This window comes from Sceloporus occidentalis, unplaced genomic scaffold, assembly GCF_023333645.1.
Source record: "Sceloporus occidentalis isolate IW3139 unplaced genomic scaffold, rSceOcc1.0.p SCAF_134, whole genome shotgun sequence".
Taxonomy (NCBI): Eukaryota; Metazoa; Chordata; class Lepidosauria; order Squamata; family Phrynosomatidae; genus Sceloporus; species Sceloporus occidentalis.
Window position 1 is genome coordinate 1,025,854 of NW_028317114.1, and position 21,738 is coordinate 1,047,591.

At 39.8% G+C, this 21,738-nt stretch overlaps 2 protein-coding genes across 2 annotated transcripts in view; one reads left to right on the forward strand and one right to left on the reverse strand.

Moving 5' to 3' along the window:
- The window catches only part of LOC149281345 (cadherin-23-like), a 389,535-nt gene that overhangs the window by 286,098 nt on the left and 81,699 nt on the right, over positions 1 to 21,738 (forward strand). Inside the window, exons 36-37 of the mRNA XM_089499393.1 lie at positions 1,312 to 1,440; positions 2,204 to 2,431. Coding sequence (XP_089355519.1) covers positions 1,312 to 1,440; positions 2,204 to 2,431 — 357 coding nt within the window. The remainder of the gene's footprint in view (positions 1 to 1,311; positions 1,441 to 2,203; positions 2,432 to 21,738) is intronic.
- Positions 15,427 to 19,913, reverse strand: LOC149281346 (V-type immunoglobulin domain-containing suppressor of T-cell activation-like). Its single transcript, XM_089499372.1, has 6 exons — positions 19,856 to 19,913; positions 19,047 to 19,100; positions 18,424 to 18,531; positions 17,878 to 17,905; positions 16,255 to 16,448; positions 15,427 to 15,464 (listed from the first exon to the last, which is right to left on the reverse strand). Exons 1-6 carry the CDS (start codon positions 19,911 to 19,913, stop codon positions 15,427 to 15,429), a joined length of 480 nt encoding a protein of 159 aa, XP_089355498.1.

Below are 21,738 nucleotides of genomic sequence, written 5' to 3' on the forward strand. Positions count from 1 at the left end.
GGTTATTTGTTTGTCTTAGCTGCTGCTACTTAAAATTGCATGCAATTACTGTATTTGCTCGATTATAAGACAACCCCCCAAAAGCTGAATATTAATTTAGGGAAAAAATAAAAAGCCTGAATATAAGATGACCCTATAGGAAAAAAGTTTTACCAGTAAATGTTAATTCATGTAAACATTTTTTTTTTTATAAAAGCTATGATTGAGGAAAACATTTTGTTTTTATTTCCTTTTATTTTCCAACCTGCCCCCCAAGTTATGCACATCTGTACCCAGGCGTGCCACTCTGCCCCAGAAATGCCTTATACCCCCTATATGCCACTGTGCCCCATGATATGCCCTTTAACCCTCTAAATGCCACTGTGCCCCATGATATGCCTTTTAACCCCCTATGTGCCACTCTGCCTCCAGAAATGCCTTATACCCCTTTATGCCACTCTGGCATTTAGGGGTTAAAAGGCATATTATGGTGCAGAGTGGCATATAGGGAGGTATAAGGTATTTCAGGAGGCAGAGTGGTATATAGAGGGTTAAAAGGCATTTCTGGAGGCAGGGTGGCATTAAAGGGGTTAAAAGGCATTTCATAGAGCACTCTGCCTACAGAAATGCCTTATGCCCTCCATTTAACACCCCCCCCAACTTACCGGTCCTTCTGACTCCCGGTGTTTTGTCCGGGCAGCAGGTACGGGGAACTCTGATCTCTGACAGCCGGGGAAGGTCTGCGCGATGGACGCAGACAACCCCCGCTGCTAACTGCACCTCCTTCCGGGTGTAGCGGAAGTTGTCTACGCGAATCGCGTACACGTCTACACTCTGCCCCGGCTACACACCAGGGACTCAGAAGCAACGGTAAGTTGGGGGGGGGCATAAGACAGGAGGATCAGGATCTTAGTCTCAAAGTCAGACCAATTTGAGGTCTGATTATAAGACGACCCCGATTATAAGACGAGGGGTATTTTTCAGAGCATTTGCTCTGGAAAAAAACCTTGTCTTATAATCGAGCAAATACGGTACTTCAAAGTCATCCAGTACTCCCAAAAACTTTTTCAAGTGAAAATTCTTTTTTATCTGACACAGTTAGCTTACAGTTACTATGTATTACTTTAAATTTATCAATATCTCACCACCCATTTCTCTAGCCATCCTCCCTGTTTAATTGAACTATATTGCAGCAACACATTACAAGCTGAATTTATAACCTTAGGTAATTTGTCATCTGCAAAAGCAAGAAATTGAAATTTTAAGATGAACAATAATTGATATATATTATTTATAATGTGTATAACACATATAACAAACATTTTTTTTCAGGTCCAAGCTTCTGACAATGGCTTTCCACCTCGGAGATCTTATCATATGGTGACCATAAATGTTCTAGATGTTAATGACAACCCTCCTGTCATTGATACCCCATTCGGCTACAATGTCAGTGTGTATGAGGTATGGTTGCCCATTGTTGTTGTTTCTTTTCCTCATAATAAAAACTAAGAAAATGTCTTTGAAGCCCAGCTGAAACCTAAATGTAAAACAAAGATCAAAGGGCAGTAAAAGGTGCTTTTTCACTTTGAAAAAGAACATTAACATGGCACTGTCTAGTATGTTAAGTAAAACAACCATAGCCTATTTTTCATCTCATTATTGCATCTAAAGGTTTAATCACAATGTTTTTTCTTTCTATGGCAAAAGCCATGGATTGCATGCTTTATTGGAATAAATATGAATTAGGCATTTTTTCCCCCAAGATTAAATAATTATTTCTGGGAGGGGTTTAGGCATTAAACTGTACTAGTAATAGTGTTTCTAATGCTGCATTTAGTTAAAAAGGTGTTTAATGGATGTCTGTAATAGCATAAAAGGGGAAAGATCATAATTGATGGATAATGAAATTACACAACCTTGATCCTCAGACCTTGAATTGACAATGCCAATATTTTTTTTACATGTTCTAGTTAGAATTTGGGAAGCACAGTCACACTACTAGCATGGCAAACATCACCTAAAGCTCTTCTGCCCATAGGTTCCTAAAAAAGAATGGAGAAATAACCTACATTTTCAGTGGAGATACAACTTGTTTGGAAGCATCACTTAATAGGATTGGTCAATGAGCTACAGTTGTGTGCTTTTTATTAATTGTTTTATATGCACAATGAGCTTAGAACATAACCATTTGATAAGCCATAGTCTGATTTGTATCTCATTTCAGAATGTTGGAGGGGGAACGGCTGTTATTAAAGTGACAGCCACAGATAAGGACAAAGGGCTCAACAGCGTTCTTTCCTACTACATCACACAAGGCAATGAAGACCTTACTTTTCGAATGGATCGCCTCACCGGGGAAATTGCCACGAGGCCATCTCCCCCTGACCGTGAAAGGCAGAGCTTCTATCGACTTGTAGTTGTTGTGGAAGATGAAGGAAACCCAGCTCTATCAGTGAGTATATCAACAGATGGATAACTTTTTCAAAGCCATAGAGAAAGATATTGCATTATTCTAGAATATAGATATTATAGGTATATACATCTGTGTATCTAACTGGCTTTCTATTTATATTTTTCTTTTTTATTTATATATAAGATATTACATTATATTTGCAGATAAACCTCCTGATTAATGAGTTTGGATGTTTCTAAACAGGTATATATATAATCAAGCACATGGGTAAGCCATCTCCATAGACAAACCTTGGCAGTAGAAGGGGCGTACTGAAGAGCTCAGTGACTGTCATAGGATGCAACATTTGACACAAGTCAATTCAAATTTAAGTGCTATTATTGTGAAGTGGAAGAATCTTAGTCTAATAGCTTAGCCATGATGCGATAGACCACTCACATGAGCGGGGCTGCCGAGTGCCGAACTGTGAAGCACATAAAAAAAAATTGCCTGTTCTCTGAAGCATCACTCAGCTTCATGAAAGGGGTTTCCATGGCCAAGCAGTTGCGCATGAGCTGAAGATTTTTATCTGAGTTCCTGTGGAAAGTCTTCCCAGAAGAGTGGAGGTTTTTACCCAGAAAATGGGAGGGCAACTCTGTTGTAATGCCCATGGTTTTAGAATGGGATGTCCAACAAGCTCATATAGGTCTGCTGGGGTATACTTTTGGTCATATTGTGTTTATATAATTATATATACATATATAGAGAGCAAACTTAATTCCTCACTTAAATGCATAAAAGCCAGGAAATAAAAGAATTTCTTTAAAATTAAGTTGTTCCCCCCATGTGCTTTTATAAATGACATCATTAATGGCATATTGACACAATAAAAATGACATCATCAATGACATAGTGATTACATCACAAATTCCATCATCAATGGCATTAAGCTTGAAAGTTAAATGATATGATACTATATTTCAATAAGTAGGATTTAAGGAATGCATTACCTAAAAAGTGGGGTAAACACTGATAATAGTCATATCCCGAAAGAGATTTGTATTACAAAAATAGGTACGTTCTTTATTACCAGTATAGGAGGATCGCCATAGTTTTTTCTGCCATCAGGCGTACAGCCATTACAGCTGTAAGCGACCCAACTTTCCTGGGGGAGTGTGTTTTAGTCTTAACAAAAAAATGTTTGGGCAGCGCTCCTGCCGGGCTTATGATAAGGATGTAATAGTATTTACCAATTAAAGGGGGCTGTAGGAGCCCTGACTGGTAGAGACATCACAGGACACTGGTACCAGATCCGATGGTAGTGAGCGGCAGTAAGGTGATGGAAAAAGCTCCAGATAAGGTAGAGTGCATTTTGATAACTATTTATTAGAATGTGTATCATCTTTGTCCCCAAACAGCTTGTATTTGTCATATTTGTCCTTTTTTATTTTGGGTGACAAGGTATATTGGTCTGATGGAGCGGTGCTAGGGAAATGTACCTGTACTGGATCTTTGATGTTGCTGGTGATTTGTGATGTATTTGATTGTGTTATTTGTGCTGTAACCAGTGATGTCATTGATAAGTTGGTTGATACATTGGCTGTATCATTTGTGATGCAATCACTATGTCATTGATGGTGTCATTAGTAAAAGAACAAAGTCTAATTGACTGGAAGAAATGTAAGAATGTCAGGTGATCAGTTTCAAAAGGACACAGTTTCTCATACAAGTTGTCAGAGCAGTAGCGGTTCTGACAGCTTGTTTGATGAATATATCTTTCTAGACTCTAGCTCAGCCAACAAATTAATTGGGGTAAAGTCTTTGGGGGTTTTTTTGTTTTTTTTTTGTTTTTTTTACTTTAAATGGAAATATCTCTAGATCTACAGCTTGGATTTACCAGTTTAAAGAAAGTGATTAGAGCCCTTGTTTGTGGTCATTTTCGTGGAAATTCATTCAATGCATGTCACGTTTTCACCCTTCGCTGGCTGGACTTGTTCTTACTTTGTGTGGCTCATTCCCGTTGTCAACCACTAGTGGCCGCCCTTGCCACTCAGGTCCTCTCTGGCTGATTATCATGTCCAGGTGCACCTTGCTATCTAATTATCTCAGCCTTTATAGGCCTGCCCAGCCCTGCAGTCAGGGCCTTTGCATTGTAGTGTTATGACTGCTCTGCTTTGGCCTTGTACCTGAGCTACCTGCCTGTACCTGAGCTACCTGCCTGTACCTGAGCTACCTGCCTGTACCTGAGCTACCTGCCTGTACCTGAGCTACCTGCCTGTACCTGAGCTACCTGCCTGTACCTGAGCTACCTGCCTGTACCTGAGCTACCTGCCTGTACCTGAGCTACCTGCCTGTACCTGAGCTACCTGCCTGTACCTGCCGTCAGCCCTGCCAGTGGGCCTCCGTACCCGTCAGCCCGGCCAGTGGGCCTCCGTACCCGTCAGCCCGGCCAGTGGGCCTCCGTACCCGTCAGCCCGGCCAGTGGGCCTCCGTACCCGTCAGCCCGGCCAGTGGGCTTCCTGCCATCAGCCCATCCAGTGGGCCTCCGTATCTGTCAGCCCTGCCAGTGGGCATCCTGCCTAGAGACTTTCTGCCTTTACTTGCTGGTCATATCACCTTTATTAATACAGTACCTTTCCACGTCTTCTGTTTGTACTGTGTTTTATTGCGCCTGTCCGTACCACCCCACTTACCGTCATGCATCGTGGGGTACAAACGGAACCCTTTGGATCCCCTGCTACTGGGCTCCTACCCGACCTGCTTACCTGGGTCGTGACAGAATGCAAAGGCCATACCAAGGAGTCCGCGGGGATAACCGCAGTTCTAGATGTACTGGCGGAGTGTCTTCTCCAGATATGTATATCTGTAAGGACTGTGTTAAAACCCGACCATGTAGCTAAAGAGACCAAGATGGAGACCAAAAGCAAGAAGGCTGCTAAGAAGAGCTTCAAGCGTGAGCCACTTACCAAGGAGGAAAAACAGAAAAGACAAGATGATAACCTATGCTATTATTGTGGAGAGACTGGTCATAGGATTACATATTGTCCGCACAAACCAGTCAAACCGTCCACAACCCACCTGGAGAAACCCCATGCCCCGGAACCTGCATATGACGCCCGCAACGTCACAAAGCAGGAGCATATCCTGTCACATCCACAGACAGGTGATGCAGGGGTTAACCAGTCCTCGGCACCTGTGACTCCTACGCCCTCCATCACAATGTCAGAAGACCTCCAGACCTTGTCTGACACCCCCGAATGGTCCTATATGGACGGTGTGCGTCATCTGATGGAGAGGTCATGGACACATCCATGGAGATCAACCCCCCGGCTGTTTGTGCAGTCAGAAGCACCACTCCTACCACTCACAGGAGTAGAAGTAGGACAAGACAAGCACATACCGGGACTATCACATCTGTGTATCCAGTAGCTGAGGCCTATCCAGCCCAACTCGGCACACCAGAACCTCTGCCATCAGATCATGTAGTGACTTCCAACGGCAATGTAATATGGCGTGAAGATCTGGAAGCGTATGAGAAAGCACTACGTGCTAGGACGAAGAAGAAGTCTCACCGCAGACGGTGAGACCACTGTTCCATGGTTCTGTGAGCATCCGGAGGCTGCTCCTTGCGGTGGGGGTATGTCACCTTTTCACCCTTCGCTGGCTGGACTTGTTCTTGCTTTGTGTGGCTCATTCCCGTTGTCAACCACTAGTGGCCGCCCTTGCCGCTCAGGACCTCTCTGGCTGATTATCATGTCCAGGTGCACCTTGCTATCTAATTATCTCAGCCTTTATAGGCCTGCCCAGCCCTGCAGTCAGGGCCTTTGCATTGTAGTGTTATGACCGCTCTGCTTTGGCCTTGTACCTGCCGTCAGCCCTGCCAGTGGGCGTCCGTACCCGTCAGCCCGGCCAGTGGGCCTCCGTATCCGTGAGCCCTGCCAGTGGGCCTCCTGCCTAGAGACTTTCTGCCTTTACTTGCTGGTCATATCACCTATATTAATACAGTACCTTTCCACGTCTTCTGTTTGTACTGTGTTTTATTGCGCCTGTCCGTACCACCCCACTTACCGTCATGCATCGTGGGCTACAAACGGAACCCTTTGTATCCCCTGCTACTGGGCTCCTACCCAACCTGGGTCGTGACAATGCAATAGTTTGTTGGGGGTGGGGGACTTAAGCTTTATTAAGTTCTTTTTTATGGTACTTCATAAAAAAAAAAAAAAACATGTTTGAGATACCAGTATCTATATTTATGAATAATAGAAAGAAAATGTAAATAACCCCTTGTTGACTACACATTAACAAACCACAGTTGGTCTTTTTGAAAAATTACCATCAACACTCATTGGGTGCTTTCTCATCTTAGTTTCATGAAATGTGTGGGTTTTTAAAGGTGGTAACCTATTTTTAGGTATCTAGTGTTAACAAACTGTGTTTCAGTTTTCATGATTTCCCAACAGGCCAACTTCTCAGTATGAACCATTTAAGGTTTCCTGCTTATTAGATAATCACATTGTTAGTTGACAAGAATTGTAAATAGAACAATGTGGAAACATGGTGCCTCACAACTTATCTTTTAGATGTTACCTTGGTAACGTTATTGAAAATAATTTATTTCTGTGGACTCAAGAACAACAATATATATATCTTATATATATATATGCTTTTATTTTGAGGGGATAGGTCGGAAGATTTAACCCTATTATACTTTAAATGGTATGATGATTTTAAAAGTATGTCAAAACTAAAAAAAAAAAAGTGTAAATATTTTTTTTTAAAAACCTTGTCTTTAAATCACATTTATACACACAATTCAGACCCTTAAGGTCTGGCTTTGTATGTTCAGAATTGATCCCGGGCTCTTCTGAAGTAGACAATTTTGCATTCGATATCGAATCCAGAGATAACAGAACAGAGAAGAGGAGCAAATAGCACCAAACACATTTACTGTGGGAAGAAGTTTGCAGACATGTATATAAATGTAGTTCCTTTGCCTATAAACCAAAAAGTAACTTCAAATATTGACATTGGTCTATAGCACTTTTTTTCCTTGAACACGTCACAACATGGCACAAACCCAACTAGTTTTGCCTACCAGGTTTCTTTGAAATGCATGCAAAAAGTGTGAAGTGTGTATTCATAAATTTGTTGGTTTGGATGAGTATGTGTGTGATGGCAAATTAAAATAACCAAAGGACATTTTAGGGAGTACTTTTAGAGTCATAGCAACTAGATAGACACCCACAAGCATTCTGAAAACTAGGGAGAGATACGGGATTGCCCATTTTGGAAGAGGGACACTTTGGAGATGTAGTAGATGGGGATGTCAGTGTTTTGGAGTTGTGTGCCTATATACATATAGCCACAGAAACAGGAATACAATATATACAGTAGTTTGGCGGGACTAAACTACTCTGTGCTAGTCAACGTGTATGAACAATAGATTTGTTGTTTCTCTAAGTAAAGGTGCTAAAGAGATCAACTCACAATCTGCTCAACCACAGAAAACAGGAAACGACTAACCTTAGCAGAAAAAAAGAACAATAAGGGTGCTTAGTAAGGAAGTCGAGCTTCTTTGTGCCGTGAAATATACAACATGTGATTTCCTCTTTTATGAACTTGATGATGTTAATCATGCAACTAATCTTAAATGTTGTAACTAAATTATGCCTGAACTAAAAACTAAATTATATTTTTTAAGTAAACATTGTGATTCGTACTATTGGTTTTTTTCTTCTATATTAGTACGGTGGTTTCATATAGTTAAATACTAAACTATATCATATATATTATTATAATTTCCTGAACATAATATTTCATGATAAGCATTGAGGGAGTGTGGCTTCACTTCTAACACAGGGTAATGTTTTCTCTAAACTATGTAAGCATACCTGGGAGCTTTTGGGCTCCAGCTACCCTGAGCCTACTCTTGCAGGACGCCGCCAGGACTACCCGCTGATGTCGTTGGGCAGTCCTGCTGACATAACGGGAATTAAACCTATTTAAAAGGGAAATGAGCTAGGAGTGGGCGTGTCAGGGCCATCATCAGGATAAAGGGCACACATGAGAAAAAGGACTATGTTAATGTAGTCTGTGAAAGCTGTATGCATATTTGAAGTCTTCTCTTGTTTTTTATCATCAGTTATGGTCCCTGGTGTATCTGTATATGGTTTGTTCATAGACATGTGCTTAGGCATTGTTCATACGCTGCAGGGTTAATTCACAAAAGTTGCACTAGAAGTTTTAACTTTCTTATTTCACTATTAATAACTATGTTATACACAGTGGTGTCTCCAGCAATCATATTTAGGAGACTCATAGGGGGACAGAGACAAAAGTAGAGGAGCGAGGAGCAGTACATGCACACAAATACCGCAGAACATTAAGGGTGCTCATGCTGAATCCTGTTCACTGGCGAAAGTGTCTCCAATGGGCACTTGAGCATGAGAACTGGGCCACTGAGCAATTGAAGAAAGTATACTCATGGCACCAGGATGCATCCATGGAGGCCCCACCTCCCAACTTAAAGGTTCTAGTCACAGGAGAGCTGAGAATTCTTCACTCAGAGCTCTCATTGAACCGGTCTCCTGCTGCCTGCCTGCCCCACAAACAGAGGGCTGGTAAAGGAAGATCTTTTGATCTCCCCAGCCAGTGCCTCTGACAGAGCCGACAGAGTTTGAGTTGAGGTTATATGAGGGGGTAAAATATTATTATGGTTAATTATAGCTATTGGATCTCTGCCTGTATACATGTTGACCTTGTACATATTTTAAATGTTTTTTTTGTCAGAGTTAGCTTTTATCTTATTAGGTATAGAAACAATATGATACACCAATTGCAAAATAAGGATTTTGTATATTTTATGTATTGGCTTCACTCATTATTGTGGTGGGTATTTAGCCCTATATACTACTGTTTGTTATATTGATCTAAATTTGATCACTAGATTCACAATATTTTAAACTTTACTTAGTTTACTTAATGTTCAGATTCACTAAGAACCCAATTGGACCAGTTGGCATTATCAACAATTTTCTTCTACTATTTTCTAAACTCATTTTAGGTGAAATCTCAGCCTGTTTTAAGACTCAAGAGGGTCAGATTGCTGGAGCTGGATGATTTCAATTCTAACAGCATTTAAATCTTCATAAAGTTGCTCAGCATGGGAGAACTTCCACGTGTAATTAGAGACCAATGCATGGAAGCCTATTGGATGATGAATTCATTAAGCATATACCCAAAGCCAGCTTAAGATATAGCTGCGTTATGTACAACAAATAATAGGCTTTCTACTTAATTTCAGCACAGGCCCAGCCCCTAGTTCAGATTGGTCCACCTCTAAGATGAATGGTTTGGTAGGATCCGGACATTTCAAAATAGGAGCAGACGCAAAGGCAGGAAAGGCTTCAGGAGACCAATTCCAGGAATCGAAGCCTTTCTTTGTTAAAGCTGTAATGGGTGCTATGATTTGGGAGAAATGTCTGATGAGTTGTCTGTAGTAATTAGCAAAGCAGATAAATCTCTTAATTCCTTTAAGATCAAATGGAATAGGATGGAATAGGCCATTGTGTAACTGCAGCAGGTTTCTTGGGATCCATCTCCAGATGTGCATCAGATATTGCATTACCAAGAAAGTTAGTGTGAGAAGTCTCAAACTCACTTTTCTCTGCTTTGGCAAATAGGTTGTTCTCCCTAAGATGTTGAAGTACCGACCGGACATGAGCACAATGTTCGTTCGGAGTCTTAGAATATATCAGTATATCATCTAGATAGACGATAACGTGGGACAGCAACATTTCTTGGAAGATATCAACAAAGTTCTGGAAGACAGCGGATGCTTTTACATAATCCAATACAAGATATTCATAATGATCGTGTAACGGGTGTTAAAGGCGGTCATCTATTCGTCTCCCTCAGGAATCTGGATTAAATTGTAAACTCCACAAAAATCTAATTTGGTAAAGACGGTGGATTCCTAAAATTGGTCATATAATTCAGAAATTAGAGGAATGGGATATTTATTCTTTATGGTGATTCTATTCAAGCCTCTGTAATCAATACACGGATGAAGGGAGATGTATTTCTTCTTTGCAAAAAAAAAAATCCTGCACCTGCTAGAGAGGAAGATGGCCGGATAAAGCCCTTACGGAGGCTCCCCTCAAAATATTGAGAGAGGGCACGATTCTCAGGTTCAGATAGAGGGTAAATCCTCTCTGAGGGTGGTGAAGTTCCCAGTAAAAGAATAGCACAACCGTAAGGACGATGTGGTGGCGGTCTCTCAGCTTTCTGTTTAGAGAATACATCCCAAAACGCATGATATTGATGGGGGGACGAGAAAACGAGGATCCTCAACCAGAGGCAATGAGACTTGACATGAGGCACTCCCATGGTAACCCTAAAATCAACGGTTTGTGAGGACTGTGAAGAACGTTGAGAGAAATTTGATACCACTTGTAGAACCCCCACCATTATTTGGATCTGAATAGTGGAATAAGACACGACTCTGGACCCGAGAGGAGAACCATTCAACGTAGAAATAGGAATGGAGCGGGTACAGGCAATAAGCCATATACCCATGCTCTTGGCACAGGTAGAGTCAATAAAGTTCCCGGCAGCGCCTGAATCTGTGAGAGCTAGTGTGGGCACTTGTTGACATGTCCACTGAAGGGGAGCAGGTATGAGAAATCTGTCATGAAAAGGTGGTGTGATAGAAAAAATGCTCAGTGCACCACCTCCAGATTCCACTTAGCTTTGGCATTTCCCTGCTTCTGAGGGCATGAGATTACTCTGTGACCTTTTGGCCACAGTACAGGCACAGTCCAAGAACCCTGCGGCGTCTCTTCTCCTCCTCCTACAGATGCAGAATGGGGCCAATCTCCATGGGTTCCCCAGCAGCAACAGCGTTAGCTGGAGGAAGAGGAGTGTGCAAAGAAGGCCAAAAAGGATGACGTTTTCTCTCTCTCTCTCTCTCACACTCTCTCACTCTCTCTCGCATCCAGTTTGAGACAAAGAGGTATGAGATCTTCAAAATTCTCAGGAAGATCACGATAGGTCAGGGCATCTTTGAGATGATCATTAAGTCCCCTCCAAAAGGCTTCCCTCAGAGCCTCATTATTCCACTTAATCTCACATGCCAAAGTATGGAATTCCACTGCATACTGGGCGACAGAACTTTTACCTTGCTGCACCTCCATAATAAATACACTTTATTATCATGATGACCTGGAGCGTCAAAAACAGCATGAAAGGCAGAAATAAAGGAGGTAGCATCGTCCAGTAAAGGAGAGTTCTGTTCTAGTAGACGAGAGGCCAGTGCCAAGGCTTCTCCCCTTAATAGGTTAATGATTAAAGCAACCTTGGTGGCATGAGAGGAGAAAGTTTGAGGCTGAGTCCTGAAGTGCAACTGACATTGATTAAGGAACCCTCTGCATTCAAAAGGATTACCAGAGAATTTGTCTGGCATCGGCATCTTGGGAGGATTAGCGGAAGAACCAGCAGCAAGAGAGGCCTCTGTGGACCCGCAACAGGAACTGGAGCGGGTGGTGATGTTAAACCCTGAAGGAGATCGGTCATAGTATCCAACTTCTGTTCCAGGGAGAGAAGGTGAGCCACATGAGAAGCCCAAATCTAATAGTGTCGTTCCTGTCGAGATGATACGCGACTGAGTTCTGCAGGATCCATAGTGGGCCTGTCAAACTGTAACTGACTGAAGATACCGGCAGCACGGTGGATCCATGGTGCAGAGCCAGGACACAAACCAGACAAAGGCAATAGAGGTAGGGCAAACACCAAAACAGGTAGCGCATTCAGAGAAGGAGCAGGCAGGATAAACAAGAACAAGCCGAAGATCAAAACCACAGAATCAAATACAACGCATAACTAAGCCCAGAGTACTAAGAAAGAAATATCTATTTGCTAAACATAATATCCCATTAGTTTTATTACACACATTAAGTATCTCAAATTAGTTTTGGTTTCCCTTGTGTATCTATTCCTATTAGACAAAGGTGGTTGCCTGCTCTTGATTTGTTTTGCCCAAATAAAGATGTCATCAAGTAGTATAGTTCTTCGCATTTTTTTAGTCAATAAGTTGCTGTGTGGTACTAGTGAACACTTGTGTTGCTGAGGAAATTCCAAAGATTTTGTAGCAATATCTCCTCTAATGTGACCTGCCAGAACCCATATAATACAGATGTCTTGATGTGTTGCTTCATTCTAGATAATCATCTTTCCTCATAAAGTGCACCTTTCACATATCACAATGCCACCACCCTCATACTTTACAGTTGGGATTGTGTTCTTTCGATTAAAAGCCTTACCCTTTTTCCTCTATACATAGTGCTGGTCATTATGGCCTAACAGTTAAATTTTTGATTCATCTGACCAGAAAACACTTCTCCAAAATGCTAGGTTTTCATCCTGGTGATCACCTACAAACTTAATTCTGGATTTGTTATAGCGATCATAGAGCAGGGACTTCTTCCTGCCGTGACAGCCTTTCAGGCCATGGCGATGTAGGACTGTCTTAATGGTGGATGTAGACACTTTCCAACCTGGTACCTCTCACCCCTTCACCAGATGACTTTGGATTCAGTTGAACCTTTCAGACTAAAGTACTTTTTTATGTAAACATTTGACCCACTGGAATTCTGATATAGTGAATTAAAGCTGAAAGAATTCTGTTTGTAATCAATTGTTTTAAGATTACCTCTAATGTGAACAGAGTGGATGCCTTAATTGACTTGCCAAAAGAAATGTAAAAAAGATTAAATGTCTTTAGCCTAGGCGTGCATAAACTTTCGGCCTCAACTGTACATCAAGTATGCTGAACTGTACAACAAGTATGCTGTACAACAAGTATGCTGTACATCAAGTATGCTGTCAACACACTATGTTGACAGTTGGAAATGAGAGTCTGTTTCCTTAATAAAAGACGCTTAAGGGATTAAACGTCTTTTATTAAGGAAACAGACTCTCTGTCTCATTACTTTATACATAAGAGCATAAAAATATAAATGTTGTGCATTCAATAGATATTTTGTTGCTATGGTGATTGCTCCACTTTTGTGGCTGACTTGCTATTCATACAAAGCCTCCTATTTTACTTTACCTTTATTTGTTGTAACCTTCAATTGTTTACATTATATTCATCACATCTCCATAATAAGAAGACATTACATATAATTACCAAAGATTTGGCCAGCCTATCTGCCCCTTAACACATTTATCATGGCTGATCTCTTTAAATCAAAACCAGAATGGTACATTTTAATTTTGCTTTATAGTTTTTTCATCTTTTATAATCTCTTTAATTGTTAATGAACAAAGGCAAACATTGCATAAACAAAGCAGTACACAAAAGAAAAAAAATGTAAAAAAAAAAATCAGCTTTATACATCTCGTTTGTATATGTCTGAGCACAAAAACATGTGGTGTTAATCAACTTTGGTTGCTCTGGCGGTAAGACCTATTTTCAAAATGTATCCTTGAATCACTTTTTATTTGTAAGCGCACCTGTGTGCCATACTGTCTTTTCAAACACTAGCTTGCAATGATATTCATTAAAATGACTATATTGGTAAACTATTTTATACTTTAGTGTTTATAGTGAAGGACAGCATTGCTGAAATGAGACCTACAGGTTTTGCAAATTAATGTTTTAACATCCAGTATCTGGCTGGCCAAAAAACGCAGTTAGTATGGTGGCATGATGGCGTGATCAGCTTCATCGTATAGCGTGTCTAATAAAATCACCCCCTGGCAGTGGCTCTTCCTTGTTTTATACTTCTGTGTCACATTCATTAGTTTTCAATTAAATATTAAAAGTATTGACAGCAAGTGAAATACACATGGAATGAATGTGATAATTTGGTAAGATATACAATTATTGCACATCTCGAAGAAAAACAATGTGGTGATACAATAGTGAAGATATTTTAAGAGGACTGGCGTATAATAAATAAACAAAATACACATTTGGGCTTGTTTACTTTGGAGAAAAGATGCATATGTGGAGATAAAATAACCATATGTACCATGTCTGACGGAAGGTTACCGGAAATAGATTTCATGTTAAGCAAAGGAAAGGTTTTATTTAACGTCAGGGCGGGTATGATTTGAAATATACATCCAACTGATGGGCTTTGGCAGATACTTCTGAATATAGCCATTCAGAGAATTACAGTCCATCTTTTACTTAGGTAATATTGATTCGGGGAAGAAAACATGAGTGCATTTGGAGTCAAGGTTTTTGTTTCACCCCTTTGGGACAATATTGGATACATTTTTCATTGGGGTATTTTTTTGCCTTCAGGATCAGCAGATAAAGCTACTTGGAAAGATTCAACTTGGTGAACTTTTGGTGCATAGTCCATATATTTAGGTCAAGTCAGGGTTTGCATATCCAAGCAAGTATTGCCTTGGTTTGCCAGGGGCTACAGGTTCTCACATATTTCTATTTAAGTAGGTAAACATACTTGACAAAAGCAGATAAAATGTGGACATTTTATACAGAAAAGGCGCTAACTGGTTTTAGTCAGATAAGTTATGTTAGCTTAGAAATGTACTTCTGAATTAGAAACGCATGCCGTAATAAATATAAAATGGGCAACACATGAGTTGGTTTTACCAGTCATCTTCCATTTAGTACGCAAGTGGGATTTATAGTGTCCATAAAAATCTAAATCTGTTTTGGTTATTCATTGCTTTTCTTTGTCAAAAGGTTCAGTGCATTTTCCAAAGATATTTATACAAAAATGAAACATGAAATTAAAACAAAAATACAGATGTTGCAGACTGCTCTATGGCAGGTTTACCCTTTTCAGTGACCAGTTATGTTCTTGATCTGAAGATATAAAAAGGCCCCCATTGGAAAATTGCTTTTTGATGGGTATTTTCTCTGTTAGATTAGGAAACTGGGTGTCCAAATGTCTTAATGTGCGTTTTTTCTACATAAGCAATTGTTCTAGACTGCAAGAGTTATGCCAAAATCCATTTAGCATAACGTAGATATCTGCAGGGTTCCAAATAATTCTCTCCGTTAATGGGAAATCAGGTTAAACGTTGGTGGGGTCAGGTGAATCTGGAACTGGTTCTGATAAAAAATAAATACAAGATTTGTATTTGTTTTACAAGAAAGTCATAAATACAGTCTATTTTCCAACAAATAAAAATTTGATATTGTCCTACATGTAATATAGAAGTTAGAACCAGATTGGGTGTAACATATAATGGTGTAACAGTCATATACAGTATAATAGACATACTTAGACCAACATTTTCAGAAAAAAATGAATTTTTGTAATTGTTTATAATGCTCACTTCCTCTTCAGGTGAGCAAGAAAGGGAAAAGCTATGTATTATAGATGATATTTTACATTGTGTTGATAAGTTTTACCTAATTTATTGGTTTGTCTAGTCTGTCTATTCTACTCTCGCCATTCTCCTTGAATATATCTATTGTGAGAAGTGCTGCATTAATTGCTGGCGTAATAATAATAATAATAATGTCATAGTCTTGAGGAAACCTGCTTCAGAAGACAGAGACGTATAAAATGTTATTGTCTATAGACTCTTTAGAATACAAAAGTTAGAGGTATCTGTTGGATAATTATAAGGGTTGCTGTCTTCAGATCTACTAATGTTGATTCCTTGGACACGATATCCATTACTAAAGCTGTGCTGGCAACCAACCAATAGGGAAATATGCCTCAGGTAATAAAGCACACGATCTGCCACCACCCAATCTCTTGGCTAATCCCACCATAGGCTGCTGGTTAAAAGTTAGGATATGATGCATTATTAGTGTCTATAATGTTTTAAGGTGGTGAACAGAAGGGATATTCCATGAATCTGATCCATAACAATTTTTTTTGACTACTTACCTAAAGCAGGGAAGAAAACATCATTAGGTCCCAGTGGAGAGAGTGGAGTGTTTGGTTCAGAGAGCAGATGGCGACCAGATTCTGACTGCTGACGAGCAGCCATAAAATTCAACCTGGGCCTCTGTTCGGTAGTTCCAGTGGCATTCCCAGTAGGGGGGTCATCAAAGACAGGGTTTTCAATGCCCTGGGCTTCACTGAATAGAAAGTGAATAGAGTACATTGAATTAATTTCACATTAAATGCCTCCAATAGAAATTGTTTTAAAGACGTTTTCAAAATGTTTATTATACTACTTAAATATAAGAAAACTAGTTGGCAAGTTCAAGAGAATGTAACAACCTTTCTAGCATTTCTTTAGGAAATGATAGTATCTAGATTTCTTTGTTTCATACATTCTGGTAAGTAGTACCATCCATATTAGTTTACATTGCTGTAAATGGAAATACATATATATTTTCTGTTATGTTATACATATCTAGGCTTCCTAAGGATGGTCGCCCATGGTCGTCCACAAGGAGTGGATGGAACCCAAGCAATGAGCATCCAAAAACAAACGCTGCTTCCCTTGCTCAGAGATCAAACGCAGCACCTGAAACTTCATTATCAACTCTGGTTCCAAGACCTCACGCAGACAATACAGTTCTCCGGCGTGTCTGTGTAAATTATTTTAAAATAACAGATCTACCTGCAGTCATAGGCACACACCCATGATTAGTAAACAAGGCAAAACATTTTTATGTTGCCTGAGAACTAATTAGAAAGTGTTACTTCTAACACTTAGTTTCAGATTTCTATATATCTACTGGGAAAGCAATCTGGAGTAATATGGAGGATGTTAACAAATCAGGTCTTTTGTCTGAAACAAAAGATGACATTAACAGAGTTGAAATAAAAGAAAATATATAAAGTGACTGGTGGATTATATCTGTAATCTTCTGGTAGTTCCTCTCTTGCATAACAATTTAATGCACCTTGTAATTCTAAGGAATATAGCCAAATTTATGTATATGATGTGAGTCATTTTGATGTGTAACAGTGTGCTATAGGCAGGGCTGGGGCAAGGATTTTTGTCACCCTAGGCAAAACATAATTTTGCCGCCCCGTTTGCGACACCCACTCCTTCCCATAGTGACCCCAAGCCGCGAGTACTGAATGACCGCGGCCAGCGGCTGCAGCCTGCACTGCCTGCCCGGCTGCAGCCTGCACTGCCTGCGCGGCTGCCTGCCTCCCATCAAGTGACCGCGGCCGGTGGTTCGCGGCTGCAGACTGACGGGGGCCCCTCCGAGTAGGTGCCCTAGGCGGGTGCCTACTTTGCCTATAGGTGGTGCCGGCCCTGGTTATAGGAACTCTACTATTAATCCTAGTCCTGCCATGTCTTCTTTCCCTGGTGCTGCACACAGGCATAATTATTGCTAAATGTAGTTAGCTTTAACTGATGCACACCCTCTGACTTTGTTGTTTGAATTTCAGGCAGTGGCAGCATCTCTATGTGTAATTTGCGCAGGACCCTCCTGGATGCTTGCGTTTTACTACTTTTTGTTTTTAATGTTGTTGTTTAGCAGACTGGTGTTCAATGCAATGTAAAAATGGCATGATATTCCAAAACTAAACAATTAAGCTTACCTGTCCATTCTAACAAGCTCCTGTGCTCCTGTGAAAAAAAAAACATTTAATCTAGGCCTGAATCATCTTTAAGATAATGTTTTAAACATAATTCAAGTTTAGTTCATGCTCATAGCTCGGAGTTATTCCTATACTTAAGTAGTGGAAGCAGACCAGTAGCCTGTGTTGTTTACCCCCTCTTCTTGAATCCAACCATTTCTATAGTAGTTCTGTAGAGAAGAGGAGGTTCTCCCTGGTGGTATTTTGTAAGGGTGCAGTGGGATCTCTAAGGTTTGCAAGGGGGTTGGACATTTCTGCTCCCTTCACAATCAGTTTTCATAAAAGATGGCCCTGTGCGACTTATAGTTTACCTGTGAGATGACAAAAAATCTCTCTACCATAAAAATATATTTTGCTAACTAACAATATATTTCTACTAACTAACAAAGCAACCAAGTAAAATAAATTTAAGCAATCAGATGCTAACAAAAGATTTCTCTTTTGGAGTACATCAATTGTGTCATCAATGTAAACAGTACTTTTAATAGTTTTGGAAGTCATACTTACGTCTATTGGTGACTGCCTTTCTTTGCTTGTAAACAAGGAATAGTATGAGTGGCAGACAGAGGATACCAATGATGCAAGACACAATTGCCAGTGCTGCTGCTGTACTTTCTATAATACATAAGCAAATCATTTTATTACATACAAGCAAGCTGTTTTCAAAGACATCGTTCAATGTACTGTATTCATGTAATATGTCACATTTCCTACATTTCTTTTACATGAGATAATTCAAAATATAGCTTTCATCTTATTTGCCCTTGTCTAGTATGCATTTTATTGAATATGGACTTTTACAGCAGGGATATTACATGTAGGCGGTGAACTAACTGGCCCAATGTTTCCCAACTTGAATATGTATTTATTCACAATGAAACTCTATGTTTGTCATGTGCCAAATAAATACCACTCTTGGTATTAAGCTTGGTATACACCACAATCCCATTTTGTTTAGGATGATCAAAATTTATTGGAGTCTTTGTCTAACAACCTAAAATTAAGAACGACAAATAAACATGCACTCAAGCAACACAAAATGTGCTGTACTATTTTGGTCTGTTGGAACAGTCGGTATTACAGATTTGTAGATGTCTTCACACAATAAGTAATAATATCTGTATTCTTACTTCCGTTGTCTCCATCTGATGATTGAAATATGCAGGTTTGAAGATTTGGATCATCTTAAAAAAAAAAAAAAAAATTTGGTAAAATCAAAACCAGTTATAAAGCATTACACACATAATTACCGTATTTTCCGGCGTATAAGACGACTTAGAATCTCTAGGGGAGGGGCGAGCGGAGAAGCCGCCTCCCCTGGCCTGGTCTTCAGGGCCGCGCCGAGGTAGCTGAAAGATCGTGATCTCCCCAACTAGCCCTGATTAACACTAAATTAATGCAGTAGTATGCATTTGCCAAACACTTTTACGAGTCTGATCCAGAACTCATAACCTCATCACGTCACCGCTTATGTGGATTAGAGAATTCCTTCACTAAACTCATTATTGTGAATACCTATTTTACTCATTAATAAAGTAATAAGTAAATTAGCTGAATAAACTGATAAGTTTAGTGAAAGAATAAATAAATTATAATCTGTAAAAAATGTAAAGTCTTGATAAACAGTAACCAAATTACTGTGAGTAAATAGGTAGCATGCAAGAATACATGCTTGAAATAGTAGCAGATGCACCTTGCATACGAATGCCACTTTATTATGCATTAAAACCCAGTAGGTCTAAATAATACCATATAGTCGCATAGTTTGTAACACCGAAAGACCAGTTCTTCCCATCTGAAGTATTCTTTCATCCTATTCATATTTTTTTCTGCTAATAACATTTTGATTACAGCATCCCATGCATAAAAAATAGCATGTCCATATACACTTTTAACTATAAATAAATAAATAAGCTCAGTGTAGGTAACGTTTTCTTACCTGTTTTCACTTGTAACTGAATGTAACTGTGGGCTTCATGCCTAAGGTGCTTGTTCATGGTGGCCACAACATAACAGCAGTAATCGCCACTGTCTACTTGTGACAGATTCTGTAGGTTTAAATGAAATACTCTGCTATGCACTGTGTGTCCAAGTGTGTGGTGGTTGGTCACATTTTGCTCATGCCTTTTATGAGAACAGTCAGGGTTCCTGTTGTTACTAAAGCGCCAAAATGAATGTAAATGTTCTTGCTTGGAGGGTGCAGATCCAGTGATGGTGCAGGTGAGATTCACATTCTGTCCCACAGGGCAAACATACTGTGAGTATGGCGCATAAACTGAATACCAGTTTTCCAGAGCTGCAGGACAAAGCAGTGAAGAAAATCAACATTACGCAAACATATTTGTTAAGGCGTAATACAACTGTATATCGATATGATTTCTTTTCATAAATATGCATACACGCAGAAGCACAATGCAGACATACTCTAACAAAGCACACTCACACAAGCTCACTACACTCACCACATGCAAACAAAATACAAACACATACAGTTATTGTGACTCCTGTTGCTGTCCTCACCTACAGCCTAAGTGGGTGCTGAGTTGTCACACCATGACACACCACTCTGCATTTTTTTCTCTAAAGCCTCCCCTGGATGATCCAGTGTTACCAGGAAGGCAAGACTACAGTATGGAAACAACAGGCAGGGGGAGCAAAACTGAGTTTGGTGTCGAGGAACTCAAATGGCCAACACAGAGCCCTGATTTTAACCTCATTCCACATTGAACACCTTTGGGATAAATTGGAACACCAATTGTGAGGCAGTTCTTCTCAACCAACACCAGTGTCTGACCTCACAAATGCTTTTTTGGCCAAACGGGCACATATTCCCACAGACACAATCCAATCTTATGGGAAGCCTTCCCAGAATAGTGGAGGCTGTTATAGCCATAAAAGGGGGTGGGATTCTTTATTAATGCCCACGGTTTTGGAATAGGATGTCCAACAAGCTCATATACTGTAGGTGTGATAGTCAAGTGTCCACATAGTTTTGGTCATATGGTATATCTCTATATCAATGCCATCCTTTCCAAAGGGCAAAAGCAAAAGGTCCCTTGGTGATGAAGAGAAGAAGTAGTAAATTGTAAATTATTTAGCTCAAACTTTAATAAAAAGTGCACTTATTAATAGTTTTCTAATTTCACAAGAATACAGTACAGAATACAAGAAAACAGTTATCGGGACTGGTTTAAGAAGTCCCTGTTCTCCCAAGTGTGATGATAGCTTCTTGCTTTTCATCTGACTTCCTGTTTACAAGCAGAATATATCACACTATAGAGAATATAGCATTTCTTACAAGATCTCGTTTCTCGGTCACCACAGTGTACTCATTTTAAGTATCAGGAAAAACAGGTATACGTAGTATACTACCACAATCTGCATGAAATGGTTTGTCTGTTTATCATGGCATGCAATGGTTTGTCTGTTTGCTTAGGTTAAGGAAATTTTCATCCACGTGTGGCTAGACCCTAGTACTCGGACTTGCCTGCTATCATTTTTGTCCAAAAAAAGTAATTCTGGGCAAAACAAGTTTACATTTCTTAAAACAAATCTTAAGTTTTTAAAAAAAAAACAAAACATCTGTCTGGGGTATTTTTCACTGTAAACAGTATTGTAAATTATTAACCAATAATTTAATTTAGATTCCTTCCTCTATGATTCTTGGATCACTAACTCATTCAAACTCTTACACCATCATACTTAGTTGATGCAAAGTATGTGCACAATTCAGATTCTTTCTGTGGTTTCTAAATGCCACACAAACACCATGCATGCATCTGCAGAAGAGCACAATGGTTTTAGAAATGTTTAATTTAAAAC